This window comes from Carcharodon carcharias, chromosome 29, assembly GCF_017639515.1.
Source record: "Carcharodon carcharias isolate sCarCar2 chromosome 29, sCarCar2.pri, whole genome shotgun sequence".
In the NCBI taxonomy this organism is placed as follows: Eukaryota; Metazoa; Chordata; class Chondrichthyes; order Lamniformes; family Lamnidae; genus Carcharodon; species Carcharodon carcharias.
In genome coordinates, this window is record NC_054495.1 from 3145935 (window position 1) to 3162172 (window position 16238).

The 16238-nt window shown below is 51.2% G+C and overlaps 1 protein-coding gene across 3 annotated transcripts in view; it reads right to left on the bottom strand.

The window, feature by feature from the left end:
- The window catches only part of LOC121271100 (trypsin-3-like), an 83481-nt gene that overhangs the window by 23260 nt on the left and 43983 nt on the right, over positions 1-16238 (bottom strand). The window contains exon 1 of one of the 3 annotated variants that reach the window (XM_041176850.1): positions 12682-12721. The exons of the other annotated variants lie outside the window; for them this stretch is intronic. Coding sequence (XP_041032784.1) covers positions 12682-12721 — 40 coding nt within the window. Of the gene's footprint in view, positions 1-12681; positions 12722-16238 lie in introns of those variants that run through there. 3 annotated transcript variants of the gene reach the window in all.

The following is a 16238-nucleotide window of genomic DNA, read 5'->3' on the forward strand; positions in this document are numbered from 1 at the left end:
AGTCCCTCAGTTTGATCAGGAGAGCGAGGGAAGGGAGTAAACCCTCAGTTTGAAGAGCAGATTGAGGGAGGGGAGGAGTCCCACAGTTTGAAGAGGTGAGTGAGGGAGGGGAGGAGTCTCTCTGTTTGCTGAGGGGAGTGAGGGAGGGGAAGAGTCTCTCAGTTTGATGAGGAGAGTGAGGGAGGGGAGGAGTCTCTCTGTTTGATGACGAGAATGAGGGAGGGGAGGAGTCTCTCAGTTTGAAGAGCAGAGTGAGGGAGGGGAGGAGTCTCTCAGTTTGATGAGGAGATTGAGGGAGGGGAGGAGTCTCTCTGTTTGATGGGGAGAGTGAGGGAGGGGAGGAGTCCCGCAGTTTGAAGAGGAGAGTGAGGGAGCGGAGGAGTCTCTCAGTTTGATGAGGAGATTGAGGGAGGGGAAGAGTCTCTCTGTTTGATGAGGAGAGTGAGGGAGGGGAGGAGTCCCTCAGTTTGAAGAGGAGAGTGAGGGAGGGGAGGAGTCTCTCTGTTTGATGAGGAGGGTGAGGGAGGGGAGGAGTCTCTCTGTTTGATGAGGAGAGTGAGGGAGGGGAGGAGTCTCTCTGTTTGATGGGGAGAGTGAGGGAGGGGAGGAGTCTCTCAGTTTGATGAGGAGAGTGAGGGAGGGGAAGAGTCTCTCTGTTTGATGAGGAGAGTGAGGGAGGGGAGGAGTCTCTCAGTTTGATGAGGAGAGTGAGGGAGGGGAAGAGTCTCTCTGTTTGATGAGGAGAGTGAGGGAGGGGAGGAGTCTCTCTGTTTGATGAGGAGAGTGAGGGAGGGGAGGAGTCTCTCAGTTTGAAGAGGAGAGTGAGGGAGTGGAGGAGTCTCTCTGTTTGATGAGGAGATTATGGGATGCTAGGAGTCCATGAGTTTGATGAGAGAGTGAGGGAGTGGAGGAGTACGTCACTGTGATGAGGAGAGTGGCGGAGGGGAGGAGTCCCTCAGTTTCATGAGGAGAATGAGGGAGGGGAGGAGTCCCTCAGTTTGAAGAGGAGATTGAGGGAGGGGTGGTGTCCCTCCGTTTGATGAGGAGATTGAGGGAGGGGAGGAGTCCCTCAGTTTCTTGAGGAGAATGAGGGAGGGGAGGAGTCCCTCAATTTGAACAGGAGATTGAGGGAGGGGTGGTGTCCCTCCATTTGATGAGGAGAGTGAGGGTGGGGAGGAGTCCCTCAGTTTCATGAGGAGAGTGAGGGAGGGGAGGAGTCCCTTCGTTTGAAGAGGTGATTGAAGGAGTGGAGGAGTCCCTCAGTTTCATGAGGAGCTTGAGGGAGGGGAGGAGTACCTCAGTTTGATGAGGAGAGTGGGGGAGGAGAGGAGTCCCTCAGTTTGATGAGGAGAGTGAGGGAGTGAATGAGTCTCTCAGTTTGATGAGGTGAGTGAGGGTGGTGGAGGAGACCCTCAGTTTGAAGAGGAGATTGAGGGAGGGGAGGAGTCTCTCTGTTTGATGAGGAGAATGAGGGAGGGGAGGAGTCTCTCTGTTTGATGAGGAGAGTGAGGGAGGGGAGGAGTCTTTCAGTTTGAAGAGGAGAGTGAGGGAGTGGAGGAGTCTCTCTGTTTGATGAGGAGATTATGGGATGGTAGGAGTCCATGAGTTTGATGAGAGAGTGAGGGAGGGGAGGAGTCTCTCTGTTTGATGGGGAGAGTGAGGGAGGGGAGGAGTCCCGCAGTTTGAAGAGGAGAGTGAGGGAGGGAAGGAGTCTCTCAGTTTGATGAGGAGAGTGAGGGAGGGGAAGAGTCTCTCTGTTTGATGAGGAGAGTGAAGGAGTGGAGGAGTCTCTCAGTTTGATGAGGAGAGTGAGGGTGGGGAAGAGTCTCTCTGTTTGATGAGGAGAGTGAGGGAGGGGAGGAGTCTCTCTGTTTGATGAGGAGAGTGAGGGAGGGGAGGAGTCCCTCAGTTTGAAGAGGAGAGTGAGGGAGGGGAGGAGTCTCTCTGTTTGATGAGGAGAGTGAGGGAGGCGAGGAGTCCCTCAGTTTGAAGAGGAGAGTGAGGGAGGGGAGCAGAGCCTCAGTTTGATGAGGAAATTGAGGGAGGGGAGGAGTCCCTCAGTTTGATCAGGAGAGCGAGGGAAGGGAGTAAACCCTCAGTTTGAAGAGGAGATTGAGGGAGGGGAGGAGTCCCACAGTTTGAAGAGGTGAGTGAGGGAGTGGAGGAGTCTCTCTCTGTTTGATGAGGGGAGTGAGGGAGGGGAAGAGTCTCTCAGTTTGATGAGGAGAATGAGGGAGGGGAGGAGTCTCTCAGTTTGAAGAGCAGAGTGAGGGAGGGGAGGAGTCTCTCTGTTTGTTGAGGAGTGTGAGGGAGGGGAGGAGTCTCTCTGTTTGATGGGGAGAGTGAGGGAGGGGAGGAGTCCCACAGTTTGAAGAGGAGAGTGAGGGAGGGGAGGAGTCTCTCAGTTTGATGAGGAGATTGAGGGAGGGGAAGAGTCTCTCTGTTTGATGAGGAGAGTGAGGGAGGGGAGGAGTCCCTCAGTTTGAAGAGGAGAGTGAGGGACGGGAGGAGTCTCTCTGTTTGATGAGGAGAGTGAGGGAGTGGAGGAGTCTCTCTGTTTGATGAGGAGAGTGAGGGAGGGGAGGAGTCTCTCTGTTTGATGGGGAGAGTGAGGGAGGGGAGGAGTCTCTCAGTTTGATGAGGAGAGTGAGGGAGGGGAAGAGTCTCTCTGTTTGATGAGGAGAGTGAGGGAGGGGAGGAGTCTCTCAGTTTGATGAGGAAAGTGAGGGTGGGGAAGAGTCTCTTTGTTTGATGAGGAGAGTGAGGGAGGGGAGGAGTCTCTCTGTTTGATGAGGAGATTGAGGGAGGGGAGGAGTCCCTCAGTTTGAAGAGGAGAGTGAGGGAGGGGAGGAGTCTCTCTGTTTGATGAGGAGAATGAGGGAGTGGAGGAGTCTCTCTGTTTGATGAGGAGAGTGAGGGAGGGGAGGAGTCTTTCAGTTTGAAGAGGAGAGTGAGGGAGTGGAGGAGTCTCTCTGTTTGATGAGGAGATTATGGGATGGTAGGAGTCCATGAGTTTGATGAGAGAGTGAGGGAGGGGAGGAGTCTCTCTGTTTGATGGGGAGAGTGAGGGAGGGGAGGAGTCCCGCAGTTTGAAGAGGAGAGTGAGGGAGGGGAGGAGTCTCTCAGTTTGATGAGGAGAGTGAGGGAGGGGAAGAGTCTCTCTGTTTGATGAGGAGAGTGAGGGAGGGGAGGAGTCTCTCAGTTTGATGAGGAGAGTGAGGGTGGGGAAGAGTCTCTCTGTTTGATGAGGAGAGTGAGGGAGGGGAGGAGTCTCTCTGTTTGATGAGGAGAGTGAGGGAGGGGAGGAGTCCCTCAGTTTGAAGAGGAGAGTGAGGGAGGGGAGGAGTCTCTCTGTTTGATGAGGAGAGTGAGGGAGGCGAGGAGTCCCTCAGTTTGAAGAGGAGAGTGAGGGAGGGGAGCAGAGCCTCAGTTTGATGAGGAAATTGAGGGAGGGGAGGAGTCCCTCAGTTTGATCAGGAGAGCGAGGGAAGGGAGTAAACCCTCAGTTTGAAGAGCAGATTGAGGGAGGGGAGGAGTCCCACAGTTTGAAGAGGTGAGTGAGGGAGGGGAGGAGTCTCTCTGTTTGCTGAGGGGAGTGAGGGAGGGGAAGAGTCTCTCAGTTTGATGAGGAGAGTGAGGGAGGGGAGGAGTCTCTCTGTTTGATGACGAGAATGAGGGAGGGGAGGAGTCTCTCAGTTTGAAGAGCAGAGTGAGGGAGGGGAGGAGTCTCTCAGTTTGATGAGGAGATTGAGGGAGGGGAGGAGTCTCTCTGTTTGATGGGGAGAGTGAGGGAGGGGAGGAGTCCCGCAGTTTGAAGAGGAGAGTGAGGGAGCGGAGGAGTCTCTCAGTTTGATGAGGAGATTGAGGGAGGGGAAGAGTCTCTCTGTTTGATGAGGAGAGTGAGGGAGGGGAGGAGTCCCTCAGTTTGAAGAGGAGAGTGAGGGAGGGGAGGAGTCTCTCTGTTTGATGAGGAGGGTGAGGGAGGGGAGGAGTCTCTCTGTTTGATGAGGAGAGTGAGGGAGGGGAGGAGTCTCTCTGTTTGATGGGGAGAGTGAGGGAGGGGAGGAGTCTCTCAGTTTGATGAGGAGAGTGAGGGAGGGGAAGAGTCTCTCTGTTTGATGAGGAGAGTGAGGGAGGGGAGGAGTCTCTCAGTTTGATGAGGAGAGTGAGGGTGGGGAAGAGTCTCTCTGTTTGATGAGGAGAGTGAGGGAGGGGAGGAGTCTCTCTGTTTGATGAGGAGAGTGAGGGAGGGGAGGAGTCTCTCAGTTTGAAGAGGAGAGTGAGGGAGTGGAGGAGTCTCTCTGTTTGATGAGGAGATTATGGGATGCTAGGAGTCCATGAGTTTGATGAGAGAGTGAGGGAGTGGAGGAGTACGTCACTGTGATGAGGAGAGTGGCGGAGGGGAGGAGTCCCTCAGTTTCATGAGGAGAATGAGGGAGGGGAGGAGTCCCTCAGTTTGAAGAGGAGATTGAGGGAGGGGTGGTGTCCCTCCGTTTGATGAGGAGATTGAGGGAGGGGAGGAGTCCCTCAGTTTCTTGAGGAGAATGAGGGAGGGGAGGAGTCCCTCAGTTTGAACAGGAGATTGAGGGAGGGGTGGTGTCCCTCCATTTGATGAGGAGAGTGAGGGTGGGGAGGAGTCCCTCAGTTTCATGAGGAGAGTGAGGGAGGGGAGGAGTCCCTTCGTTTGAAGAGGTGATTGAAGGAGTGGAGGAGTCCCTCAGTTTCATGAGGAGCTTGAGGGAGGGGAGGAGTACCTCAGTTTGATGAGGAGAGTGGGGGAGGAGAGGAGTCCCTCAGTTTGATGAGGAGAGTGAGGGAGTGAATGAGTCTCTCAGTTTGATGAGGTGAGTGAGGGTGGTGGAGGAGACCCTCAGTTTGAAGAGGAGATTGAGGGAGGGGAGGAATCCCTCAGTTTGATGATGAGATTGAGGGAGGGGAGGAGTCCCTCAGTTTCTTGAGGAGAATGAGGGAGGGGAGGTGTCCCTCAGTTTGAACAGGAGATTGAGGGAGGGGTGGTGTCCCTCCGTTTGATGAGGAGAGTGAGGGTGGGGAGGAGTCCCTCAGTTTCATGAGGAGAGTGAGGGAGGGGAGGAGTCCCTTAGTTTGAAGAGGTGATTGAAGGAGTGGAGGAGTCCCTCAGTTTGATGAGGAGATTGATGGAGGGGAGGAGTCCCTCAGTTTGAAGAGGAGAGTGAGGGAGGGGAGCAGAGCCTCAGTTTGATGAGGAAATTGAGGGAGGGGAGGAGTCCCTCAGTTTGATCAGGAGAGCGAGGGAAGGGAGTAAACCCTCAGTTTGAAGAGGAGATTGAGGGAGGGGAGGAGTCCCACAGTTTGAAGAGGTGAGTGAGGGAGGGGAGGAGTCTCTCTCTGTTTGATGAGGGGAGTGAGGGAGGGGAAGAGTCTCTCAGTTTGATGAGGAGAGTGAGGGAGGGGAGGAGTCTCTCTGTTTGATGACGAGAATGAGGGAGGGGAGGAGTCTCTCAGTTTGAAGAGCAGAGTGAGGGAGGGGAGGAGTCTCTCTGTTTGATGAGGAGTGTGAGGGAGGGGAGGAGTCTCTCTGTTTGATGGGGAGAGTGAGGGAGGGGAGGAGTCCCACAGTTTGAAGAGGAGAGTGAGGGAGGGGAGGAGTCTCTCAGTTTGATGAGGAGATTGAGGGAGGGGAAGAGTCTCTCTGTTTGATGAGGAGAGTGAGGGAGGGGAGGAGTCCCTCAGTTTGAAGAGGAGAGTGAGGGACGGGAGGAGTCTCTCTGTTTGATGAGGAGAGTGAGGGAGGGGAGGAGTCTCTCTGTTTGATGAGGAGAGTGAGGGAGGGGAGGAGTCTCTCTGTTTGATGGGGAGAGTGAGGGAGGGGAGGAGTCTCTCAGTTTGATGAGGAGAGTGAGGGAGGGGAAGAGTCTCTCTGTTTGATGAGGAGAGTGAGGGAGGGGAGGAGTCTCTCAGTTTGATGAGGAAAGTGAGGGTGGGGAAGAGTCTCTTTGTTTGATGAGGAGAGTGAGGGAGGGGAGGAGTCTCTCTGTTTGATGAGGAGATTGAGGGAGGGGAGGAGTCCCTCAGTTTGAAGAGGAGAGTGAGGGAGGGGAGGAGTCTCTCTGTTTGATGAGGAGAATGAGGGAGGGGAGGAGTCTCTCTGTTTGATGAGGAGAGTGAGGGAGGGGAGGAGTCTTTCAGTTTGAAGAGGAGAGTGAGGGAGTGGAGGAGTCTCTCTGTTTGATGAGGAGATTATGGGTTGGTAGGAGTCCATGAGTTTGATGAGAGAGTGAGGGAGGGGAGGAGTCTCTCTGTTTGATGGGGAGAGTGAGGGAGGGGAGGAGTCCCGCAGTTTGAAGAGGAGAGTGAGGGAGGGGAGGAGTCTCTCAGTTTGATGAGGAGAGTGAGGGAGGGGAAGAGTCTCTCTGTTTGATGAGGAGAGTGAGGGAGGGGAGGAGTCTCTCAGTTTGATGAGGAGAGTGAGGGTGGGGAAGAGTCTCTCTGTTTGATGAGGAGAGTGAGGGAGGGGAGGAGTCTCTCTGTTTGATGAGGAGAGTGAGGGAGGGGAGGAGTCCCTCAGTTTGAAGAGGAGAGTGAGGGAGGGGAGGAGTCTCTCTGTTTGATGAGGAGAGTGAGGGAGGCGAGGAGTCCCTCAGTTTGAAGAGGAGAGTGAGGGAGGGGAGCAGAGCCTCAGTTTGATGAGGAAATTGAGGGAGGGGAGGAGTCCCTCAGTTTGATCAGGAGAGCGAGGGAAGGGAGTAAACCCTCAGTTTGAAGAGCAGATTGAGGGAGGGGAGGAGTCCCACAGTTTGAAGAGGTGAGTGAGGGAGGGGAGGAGTCTCTCTGTTTGCTGAGGGGAGTGAGGGAGGGGAAGAGTCTCTCAGTTTGATGAGGAGAGTGAGGGAGGGGAGGAGTCTCTCTGTTTGATGACGAGAATGAGGGAGGGGAGGAGTCTCTCAGTTTGAAGAGCAGAGTGAGGGAGGGGAGGAGTCTCTCAGTTTGATGAGGAGATTGAGGGAGGGGAGGAGTCTCTCTGTTTGATGAGGAGAGTGAGGGAGGGGAGGAGTCCCGCAGTTTGAAGAGGAGAGTGAGGGAGCGGAGGAGTCTCTCAGTTTGATGAGGAGATTGAGGGAGGGGAAGAGTCTCTCTGTTTGATGAGGAGAGTGAGGGAGGGGAGGAGTCCCTCAGTTTGAAGAGGAGAGTGAGGGAGGGGAGGAGTCTCTCTGTTTGATGAGGAGGGTGAGGGAGGGGAGGAGTCTCTCTGTTTGATGAGGAGAGTGAGGGAGGGGAGGAGTCTCTCTGTTTGATGGGGAGAGTGAGGGAGGGGAGGAGTCTCTCAGTTTGATGAGGAGAGTGAGGGAGGGGAAGAGTCTCTCTGTTTGATGAGGAGTGAGGGAGGGGAGGAGTCTCTCAGTTTGATGAGGAGAGTGAGGGTGGGGAAGAGTCTCTCTGTTTGATGAGGAGAGTGAGGGAGGGGAGGAGTCTCTCTGTTTGATGAGGAGAGTGAGGGAGGGGAGGAGTCTCTCAGTTTGAAGAGGAGAGTGAGGGAGTGGAGGAGTCTCTCTGTTTGATGAGGAGATTATGGGATGCTAGGAGTCCATGAGTTTGATGAGAGAGTGAGGGAGTGGAGGAGTACGTCACTGTGATGAGGAGAGTGGCGGAGGGGAGGAGTCCCTCAGTTTCATGAGGAGAATGAGGGAGGGGAGGAGTCCCTCAGTTTGAAGAGGAGATTGAGGGAGGGGTGGTGTCCCTCCGTTTGATGAGGAGATTGAGGGAGGGGAGGAGTCCCTCAGTTTCTTGAGGAGAATGAGGGAGGGGAGGAGTCCCTCAGTTTGAACAGGAGATTGAGGGAGGGGTGGTGTCCCTCCATTTGATGAGGAGAGTGAGGGTGGGGAGGAGTCCCTCAGTTTCATGAGGAGAGTGAGGGAGGGGAGGAGTCCCTTCGTTTGAAGAGGTGATTGAAGGAGTGGAGGAGTCCCTCAGTTTCATGAGGAGCTTGAGGGAGGGGAGGAGTACCTCAGTTTGATGAGGAGAGTGGGGGAGGAGAGGAGTCCCCTCAGTTTGATGAGGAGAGTGAGGGAGTGAATGAGTCTCTCAGTTTGATGAGGTGAGTGAGGGTGGTGGAGGAGACCCTCAGTTTGAAGAGGAGATTGAGGGAGGGGAGGAATCCCTCAGTTTGATGATGAGATTGAGGGAGGGGAGGAGTCCCTCAGTTTCTTGAGGAGAATGAGGGAGGGGAGGTGTCCCTCAGTTTGAACAGGAGATTGAGGGAGGGGTGGTGTCCCTCCGTTTGATGAGGAGAGTGAGGGTGGGGAGGAGTCCCTCAGTTTCATGAGGAGAGTGAGGGAGGGGAGGAGTCCCTTAGTTTGAAGAGGTGATTGAAGGAGTGGAGGAGTCCCTCAGTTTGATGAGGAGATTGATGGAGGGGAGGAGTCCCTCAGTTTGATTAGGGGAGTGAGGGAGGGGAGGAGACGCTCAGTTTGAAGAGGAGATTGAGGGAGGGGAGGCGTCTCCCAGTATGATGAGGAGAGTGAGGGAGGGGAGGAGTCCCTCAGTTTGATGAGGAGATTGAGGGAGTGGAGGATAGCCACAGTTTGAAGAAGAGATTGAGAGGGGAGGAGTTCCACAGTTTGATGAGGATAGTGAAGGAGGCGAGGAGTCCCTCAATTTTATGAGGAGAGTGAGGGAGGGAAGGAGTCCCTCAGTTTGTTGAGGAGAGTGAGGGAGGAGAGGAGACCCTCAGTTTGAAGAGGAGAGTGAAGGAGGGGAGGATTACCTCAGTTTGATGTGAAGAGTGGGGGAGGGGAGGTGGGCCTCAAATTGAAGAGGAGATTGAGGGAGGGGAGGAGTCTCTCTGTTTGATGAGAGAGTGAGGGAGGGGAGGAGTCCCTCAGTCTGATGAGGAGAGCGAAGGACAGGTGTCCCTCAGTTTGATGAGGAGTTTGAGAGAGGGGAGGAGTTTCTCGATTTGATGAGGAATGTGAGGGAGAGGAGGAGTCCCTCAGTTTGTTGAGGAGAGTGAGGGTGGGGAGGAGTCCCTTAGTTTGATGAGGAGAGTGAGGGAGGGGAGGCATCTCCCAGTTTGATGAGGAGAGTGAGGGAGGGGCAGTGTCCCTCAGTTTGAAGAGGAGAATGAGGGAGTGGAGCAGTCCCTCTGTTTGACGAGGAGAGTGAGAGAGGGGAGGAGTCTCTGGGTTTGAAGAGGAGAGGGAGGGAGAGGCGGAGTCCCTCAGTTTGTTGAGGAGAGTGCCGGAGGGGAGGAGTCTCTCTGTTTGTTGAGGTGTGTGTGAGCGTAGGAGTCCCTCAGTTTGATGAGGAGAGTGAGGGAGGGGAGGAGTCCCTCGGTTTGAAGAGGAGAGTGAGGGTGAGGAGGAGTCCCTCAGTTTGAAGAGGAGATTGAGGGAGCGCAGGAGTCCCTTGGTTTGATGAGGTGAGTGAGGGAAGGGAGGTGTCCCTCAGTTTGATGAGGAGAGTGAGGGAGGGGCAGTGTCCCTCAGTTTGAAGAGGAGAATGAGGGAGTGGAGCAGTCCCTCTGTTTGACGAGGAGAGTGAGAGAGGGGAGGAGTCTCTGGGTTTGAAGAGGAGAGGGAGGGAGAGGCGGAGTCCCTCAGTTTGTTGAGGAGAGTGCCGGAGGGGAGGAGTCTCTCTGTTTGTTGAGGTGTGTGTGAGCGTAGGAGTCCCTCAGTTTGATGAGGAGAGTGGGGGAGGAGTCCCTCAGTTTGATGAGGAGAGTGAGGGAGGGGAGGTTTCCCTCGGTTTGAAGAGGAGTGTGAGGGAGTATTCCCTCGTTTTGATGAGGAGAGTGAGGGAGGAGTCTCTCAGTTTTATGAAGAGAGGGAGGGAGAGGAGGAGACCCTCAGTTTGTTGAGGAGAATGAGGTAGGGGAGGAGTCTCTCTGTTTGTTGAGGTGAGTGTGGGAGCGTAGGAGTCCCTCAGTTTGATGAGGAGAGTGAGGGAGGGGAGGATTCTCTCTATTTGATGAGGAGAGTGAACAACAGGTGTCCCTCAGTTTGATGAGGAGAATGAGAGAGGTGTGGAGTCTCTTGGTTTGATGAGGAGTGTGAGGGACAGGAGGAGACCCTCAGTTTGATGAGGAGAGTGAAGGACAGGTGTCCCTCAGTTTGATGAGGAGAGTGAGAGAGGGGAGGAGTCTCGGTTTAATGAGGAGAGTGAGGGACGGAGGACTCCCTCGGTTTGAAGAGGAGAGTAAGGGAGGATTTGGAGTCCCTCAGTTTGAAGAGGAGAGTGAGGGAATGAGGTGTCTCTCAGTTTGAAGAGGAGAGTGAGGGAGGGAGGTGTCCCTTGGTTTGATGAGGAGAGTGAGGGAGTGGAGGAGTCCCTCAGTTTGATGAGAATAAGGGAGTGGAGGAGTCTCTCGGTTTCAAGATGGGAGTGAGGGAGGGGAGGAGTCCCTCAGTTTGAAGAGGAGAGTGAGGGAGTGGAGGAGTCCCTCTGTTTGAAGAGGAGAGTAAGGGAGGGGAGGAGTCCCTCTGTTTGAAGAGGAGAGTGTGGGAACGCAGGAGTCCCTCGGTTTGATGAGGAGAGTGAGGGAAGGGAGGTATCCCTCAGTTTGATCAGGAGTTTGAGGGAGGGGTGGAATCTCTCGGTGTGAAGAGGAGAGTGAGGGAGGGAGGTGTCCCTGGGTTTGATGAGCAGAGTGAGGGAGTGGAGGAGTCCCTCAGTGTGATGAGGAGAATAAGGGAGTGGAGGAGTCCCTCAGTTTGAAGAGGAGAGTGAGGGAGGGGAGTAGTACCTCGGTTTGATGAGGTGAGTGAGGGAGGGGAGTAATCCCTCGGTTTGAAGAGGAGAGTGAGGGAGGCGAGAAGTCCCTTGGCTTGAAGAGGAGAGTGAGGGAGGGGAAGAGTCTCTCAGTTTGATGAGGAGAGTGAGGGAGGGGAGGAGTCTCTCTGTTTGATGTGGAGAGTGTGGGAGGGTATGAGTCCCTCAGTTTGATGAGGATATTGAGGGAGAGTCGCGGTCCCTCAGTTTGATGGGGAGAATGAGGGAGGGGATGAGTCCCTCAGTTTGATGAGGAGGGTGAAGGACAGGTGTCCCTCAGTTTCATGAGGAGAGTGAGAGAGGGGAGGTGTCTCTTGGTTTGATGAGGAGAGTGAGGGAAGGGAGGTATCCCTCAGTTTGATCAGGAGTTTGAGGGAGGGGTGGAGTCTCTCGGTGTGAAGAGGAGAGTGAGGGATGGAGTAGTCCCTCAGTTTGAAGAGGAGAGTGAGGGAGGGGATGAGTCCCTCAGTCTGATGAGGAGAGTGAAGGGCAGGTGTCCCTCAGTTTGATGAGGAGAGTGAGAGAGGGGAGGAGTCTCTCGTTTTCATGAGGAGAGTGAGGGTTTGGTGGAGTCCCTCAGTTTGAGGAGGAGAGTGAGGGTGGGAGGAGTCCCTCGGTTTGAAGAGGAGAGTAAGGGAGGGGAGGAGTCCCTCAGTTTGAAGAGGAGAGTGAGGGAGGGAGGTGTCCCTCGGTTTGATGAGGAGAGTGAGGAAGTGGAGGAGTCCCTCAGTTTGATGATGAGAGTGAGGGAGTGGAGGCATCTCCCAGTTTGATAAGGAGGGTGAGGGAGGGGAGGAGTCTTTCAGTTCGAAGAGGAGAGTGAGGGAGGGGAGGAGTTCCTCAGTTTGAAGAAGAGAGTGAGAGAGGGGAGGAGTCCCTCAGTTTGAAGAGGAGAGTGAGGGAGGGGAGGAGTCTCTCGGTTTAAAGAGGAGAATGAGGGAGTAGAGGAGTCCCTCGGTTTGAAGAGGAGAGTGAGGGAGAGGTGGAGTCCCTCAGTTTGAAGAGGAGATTGAGGGAGCGCAGGAGTCCCTTGGTTTGATGAGGAGAGTGAGGGAAGAGAGTTGTCCCTCAGTTTGATCAGGAGGGTGAGGGAGCAGGGGAGTCTCTTGGTTTGAACAGGAGAGTGAGGGAGGGGAGTAGTCCCTCCATTTGAAGAGGAGAGTGAGGGAGTGGAGGAGTCCCTTGGTTTGAAGAGGTGAGTGAGGAAGGGGAGGAGTCCCTCAGTTTAATGAGGAGAGTGTAGGAGTGGAGGAGAGCCTCAGTTTGAAGAGGCGTGTGAGGGAGGGGAGGAGTCCCTCGGTTTGATGAGGAGAGTGAGGGAGGGGAGGTTTCCCTCGGTTTGAAGAGGAGCGTGAGGGAGTATTCCCTCGTTTTGATGAGGAGAGTGAGGGAGGAGTCTCTCAGTTTGATGAGGAGAGTGAGGGAGGGGAGTAGTCCCTCAGTTTGATGAGGAGAGTGAGGGTGGGGAGGAGTCCCTCAGTTTGATGAGGAGAGTGAGGGAGGGGCGGAGTCCCTCATTTTGATGAGGATAGTGAGGGAGGGGAGGAGCCCCTCAGTTTGTATGTTCTGGGGACAGTGTAAATGGAAGCCATGAGATGAGGTGATGAGTCTTCACTTTAACACACGGGGTGTGGATGGACAAGGGATGGGGGGACAGAACGGGGAGAATCTACAGATCGGTGGCATGACATAACAATGTTTTAGGGGCAGCGATGCAATTATGATATAGAACAGAGAGGGAGAGACGGAAAGAGTGAGGGCGAGAGAGAGAGAGCAGTTTGCAGTCTGTGGATAGTTGAGGGATGAGCTTTACTGATCTCCCAGGCTGTGCAAGACGATTCAGACTGACTTCCTCAACATTACGGCAGAGTTAATAAGAGCATAAAGAGTTAAAATAAAATTTGGTCATAATAGAATAACAATGAAAAACTTTACCTGCCAGCCCCAAGAGTGAAACCAGTAGGAATAGCCTCATTTTCTTTCTCCCCCTTCCTTCGGTATAACTGTTCAAGTAATGTCTCTGTCGTGTTCAGTCCTTATGTATTATTGCATGATCAGATAACAGTGATTAATTAATCTAATTGCAGTAACAATCCCCAATTCAAACAAAGGAACTGAACCGTTCATGAGAACTGTGGGAATACCAACAAAGTTTGCTTGAGTTTGTGGGAATAGCTTGTACTTCAGCCACATCTCGGCAGAGACACAGATGGAATGGGGCTTATCCCTTAATTTTTCAGCCACTTCCATTGATTTATATGAGACGCTCACAGCCTGTAACTTGGAAGTGAAATTGCTGCCTGCTGGATCATTCCCTGATTCCCGGTCTCCTGATGTTTGTTACTAATTCGCCCCTTAACACAGGGTGGCACTCACAAACCTGGTACAATAAAACCATTAACCTCTTTGGGGTAACAAGAAAGAATGAAGGGAACTTGCATTTATGTAGCGCCTTTCATGACCTCAGAATTTCTCAAAGCATTTTGCAGTCACTCACTGGGTGTTAGCAACATTGTAAACACAACGGGAAGAATCCCCCCTATCACTGCATGTTAATAATATTGTAAGCACAATGGAAAAATATCCCCCCCTCTCTGCATGCTAACAACGTCGTAAACACAATGAAAATATATCAACCCTCCCTGCGTGTTAACAATATCATAAAGGCAAAGGAAATATATCCCCCCATCGCTGCGTGCTAACAACATCATAAACACAATGGAAATATATCCCCCCTCTCTGCACGTTAACAACATTGAAATCACAATGGAAATATATCCCCACTCGCTGTGTGTTAACAACATCGTAAAGCCAATGGAAACATATCCCCCCTCACTGATGTTAACATCATAAATGCAATGGAAATATATTCCCCTTCACTGCATGTTAACAACATCATAAACACAAAGAAAATATATCCCCCTTACTGCAAGTTAACAACATCGTAAACACAATGGGAATATATACCCCCACCCTGCGTCTTAACAACATTGTAAATGCAATAGAAATATATCACCCCATCGCTGCGTATTAACAGCATAAATGCAATGGGACTATATCCAAACCCACCCCCCCACCCCCATCTCTGCAGGTTAAAAACATCGTAAACACAATGGAAATATATCCCCCCATTGCTGTTTGTTAACAACATCATAAATGCAATGGAAATATATCACCCTCGCTGCATGTTAACAACATCGTAAAGCCAATGGAAATATATCCCCCCATCGCTGCATATTAACAACATCATAAAGGCAATGGAAATATAACCCCCTCGCTGCGTGTTAACAACATCGTAAACACAATGGAAACATATCCCCCTCGCTGCGTGTTAACAACATCGTAAACACAATGGAAATATATCCCCGATCGCTGCGTGTTAACAACATCGTAAATGCAATGGAAATATATCCGCCCCTTTTTTCCATGTTAACAACATTGTAAACAGAATGGAAATATATCCCCCCATCGCTGTTTGTTAACAACATCGTAAATGCAATGCAAATATATCCCCCTTGCTGCATGTTAACAACATCGTAAGGCCAATGGAAATATATGCCCCCACGCTGCATGTTAACAACATCGTAAACACAATGGAAATATATCTCCACTCGCTGCATGTTAACAACATCGTAAAGCCAATGGAAACATATCCCCCCTCACTGATGTTAACATCATAAACACAATGGAAATATATTCCCCTTCACTGCATGTTAACAACATCATAAACACAATGGAAAAATATCCCCCTTACTGCATGTTAACAACATCGTAAACACAATGGGAATATAAAGCCCCTCCCTGCGTCTTAACAACATTGTAAATGCAATAGAAATATATCCCCCCATCGCTGCGTATTAACAACATCATAAATGCAATGGGACTATATCCAACCCCCCGCCCCATCACTGCAGGTTAAAAATATCATAAACACATTGGAAATATATCCCCCCATTGCTGTTTGTTAACAACATCATAAATGCAATGGAAATATATCACCATCACTGCATGTTAACAACATCGTAAAGCCAATGGAAATATATACCCTCTCCCTGATTCTTAACAACATCGTAAATGCAATGGAAATATACCCCCCCATCGCTGCATATTAACAACATCGTAAAGGCAATGGAAATATATCCCCCCATCGCTGCATATTAACAACGTCATAAAGGCAATGGAAATATAACCCCCTGGCTGCGTGCTAACAACATCGTAAACACAATGAAAACATATCCCCCTCGCTGTGTATTAACAACATGGTAAATACAAAGGAAATATATCCCCGCTCGCTACATGTTAACAACATCATTAATGCAATGGAAATATATCCCCCCCCCCCCTCTCTGCATGTTAACAACATTGTAAACAGAATGGAAATATATCCCCCCATCGCTGTTTGTTAACAACATTGTAAATGCAATGGAAATATATCCCCCTCACTGCGTGTAAACAACATCGTAAACACAATGGAAATATATTCCCCCACTGCATGTTAACAACATCGTAAAGACAATGGGAATATATCCCCCCTCACTGCGTGTTAACATTATCGTAAATGTAATGGAAATATATTCCCCCCCCCCCCACTGCATGTTAACAACATCGTAAATGCAATGGAAATATATCCCCCCTCGCTGTGTGTTAACAACATCGTAAAGGGCCTGGAAATATAACCCCCCCTTGCTGAGTGTTAATAACATCGTAAAGGCAATGGCAATATATCCCCCCTCGATGCATGTTAAAAACATCGTGAATACAATGGAAATATATCTCACTCACTACGTGTTAACATCATCATAAACACAATGGAAATATATCCCCCTCGCTGCATGTTAACAACATCGTAAATGCAATGGAAATATATCGCCCCTCGCTGCGAGCTAACAACATCATGAAGACAATGGATATATAACATCCCTCACTGCGTGTTAACAACATTGTAAACACAAATGGAAATATATCCCTCCCTCACTGCATGTTAACAACAGCATAAACACAATGGAAATATATTCTCCCTCGCTGCATGTTAGCAACATCGTAAATGCAATGGAAATATATTGCCCCTCGCTGCATGTTAGCAACATAGTAAATGCAATGGAAATATATCCCCCGTTGCTGCATGATAACAACATCGTAAATACAATGGAAATATAACCCCCCTCGCTGCGTGTTAACAATATTGTAAACACAATGGGAACATATCCCCCTCGCTGCATGTTAACAACATCGTAAAGGCAATGGCAATATATCCCACCTCGCTGCATGTTAACAACATCATAAACGCAATGGAAATATATTCCCCCTCGCTGCGTGTTAACAACATTGTAAATACAATGGAAAAATATCCCCGCTCGCCGCAAGTTAACATTATCGTAAATGTAATGGAAATATAGTCCCCCTCACTGCATGTTAACAACATCGTAAACAGAATGGAAATATATACCCCCTCGAAGCATGTTAACAACATCATAAAGGCAATGGAAATATAT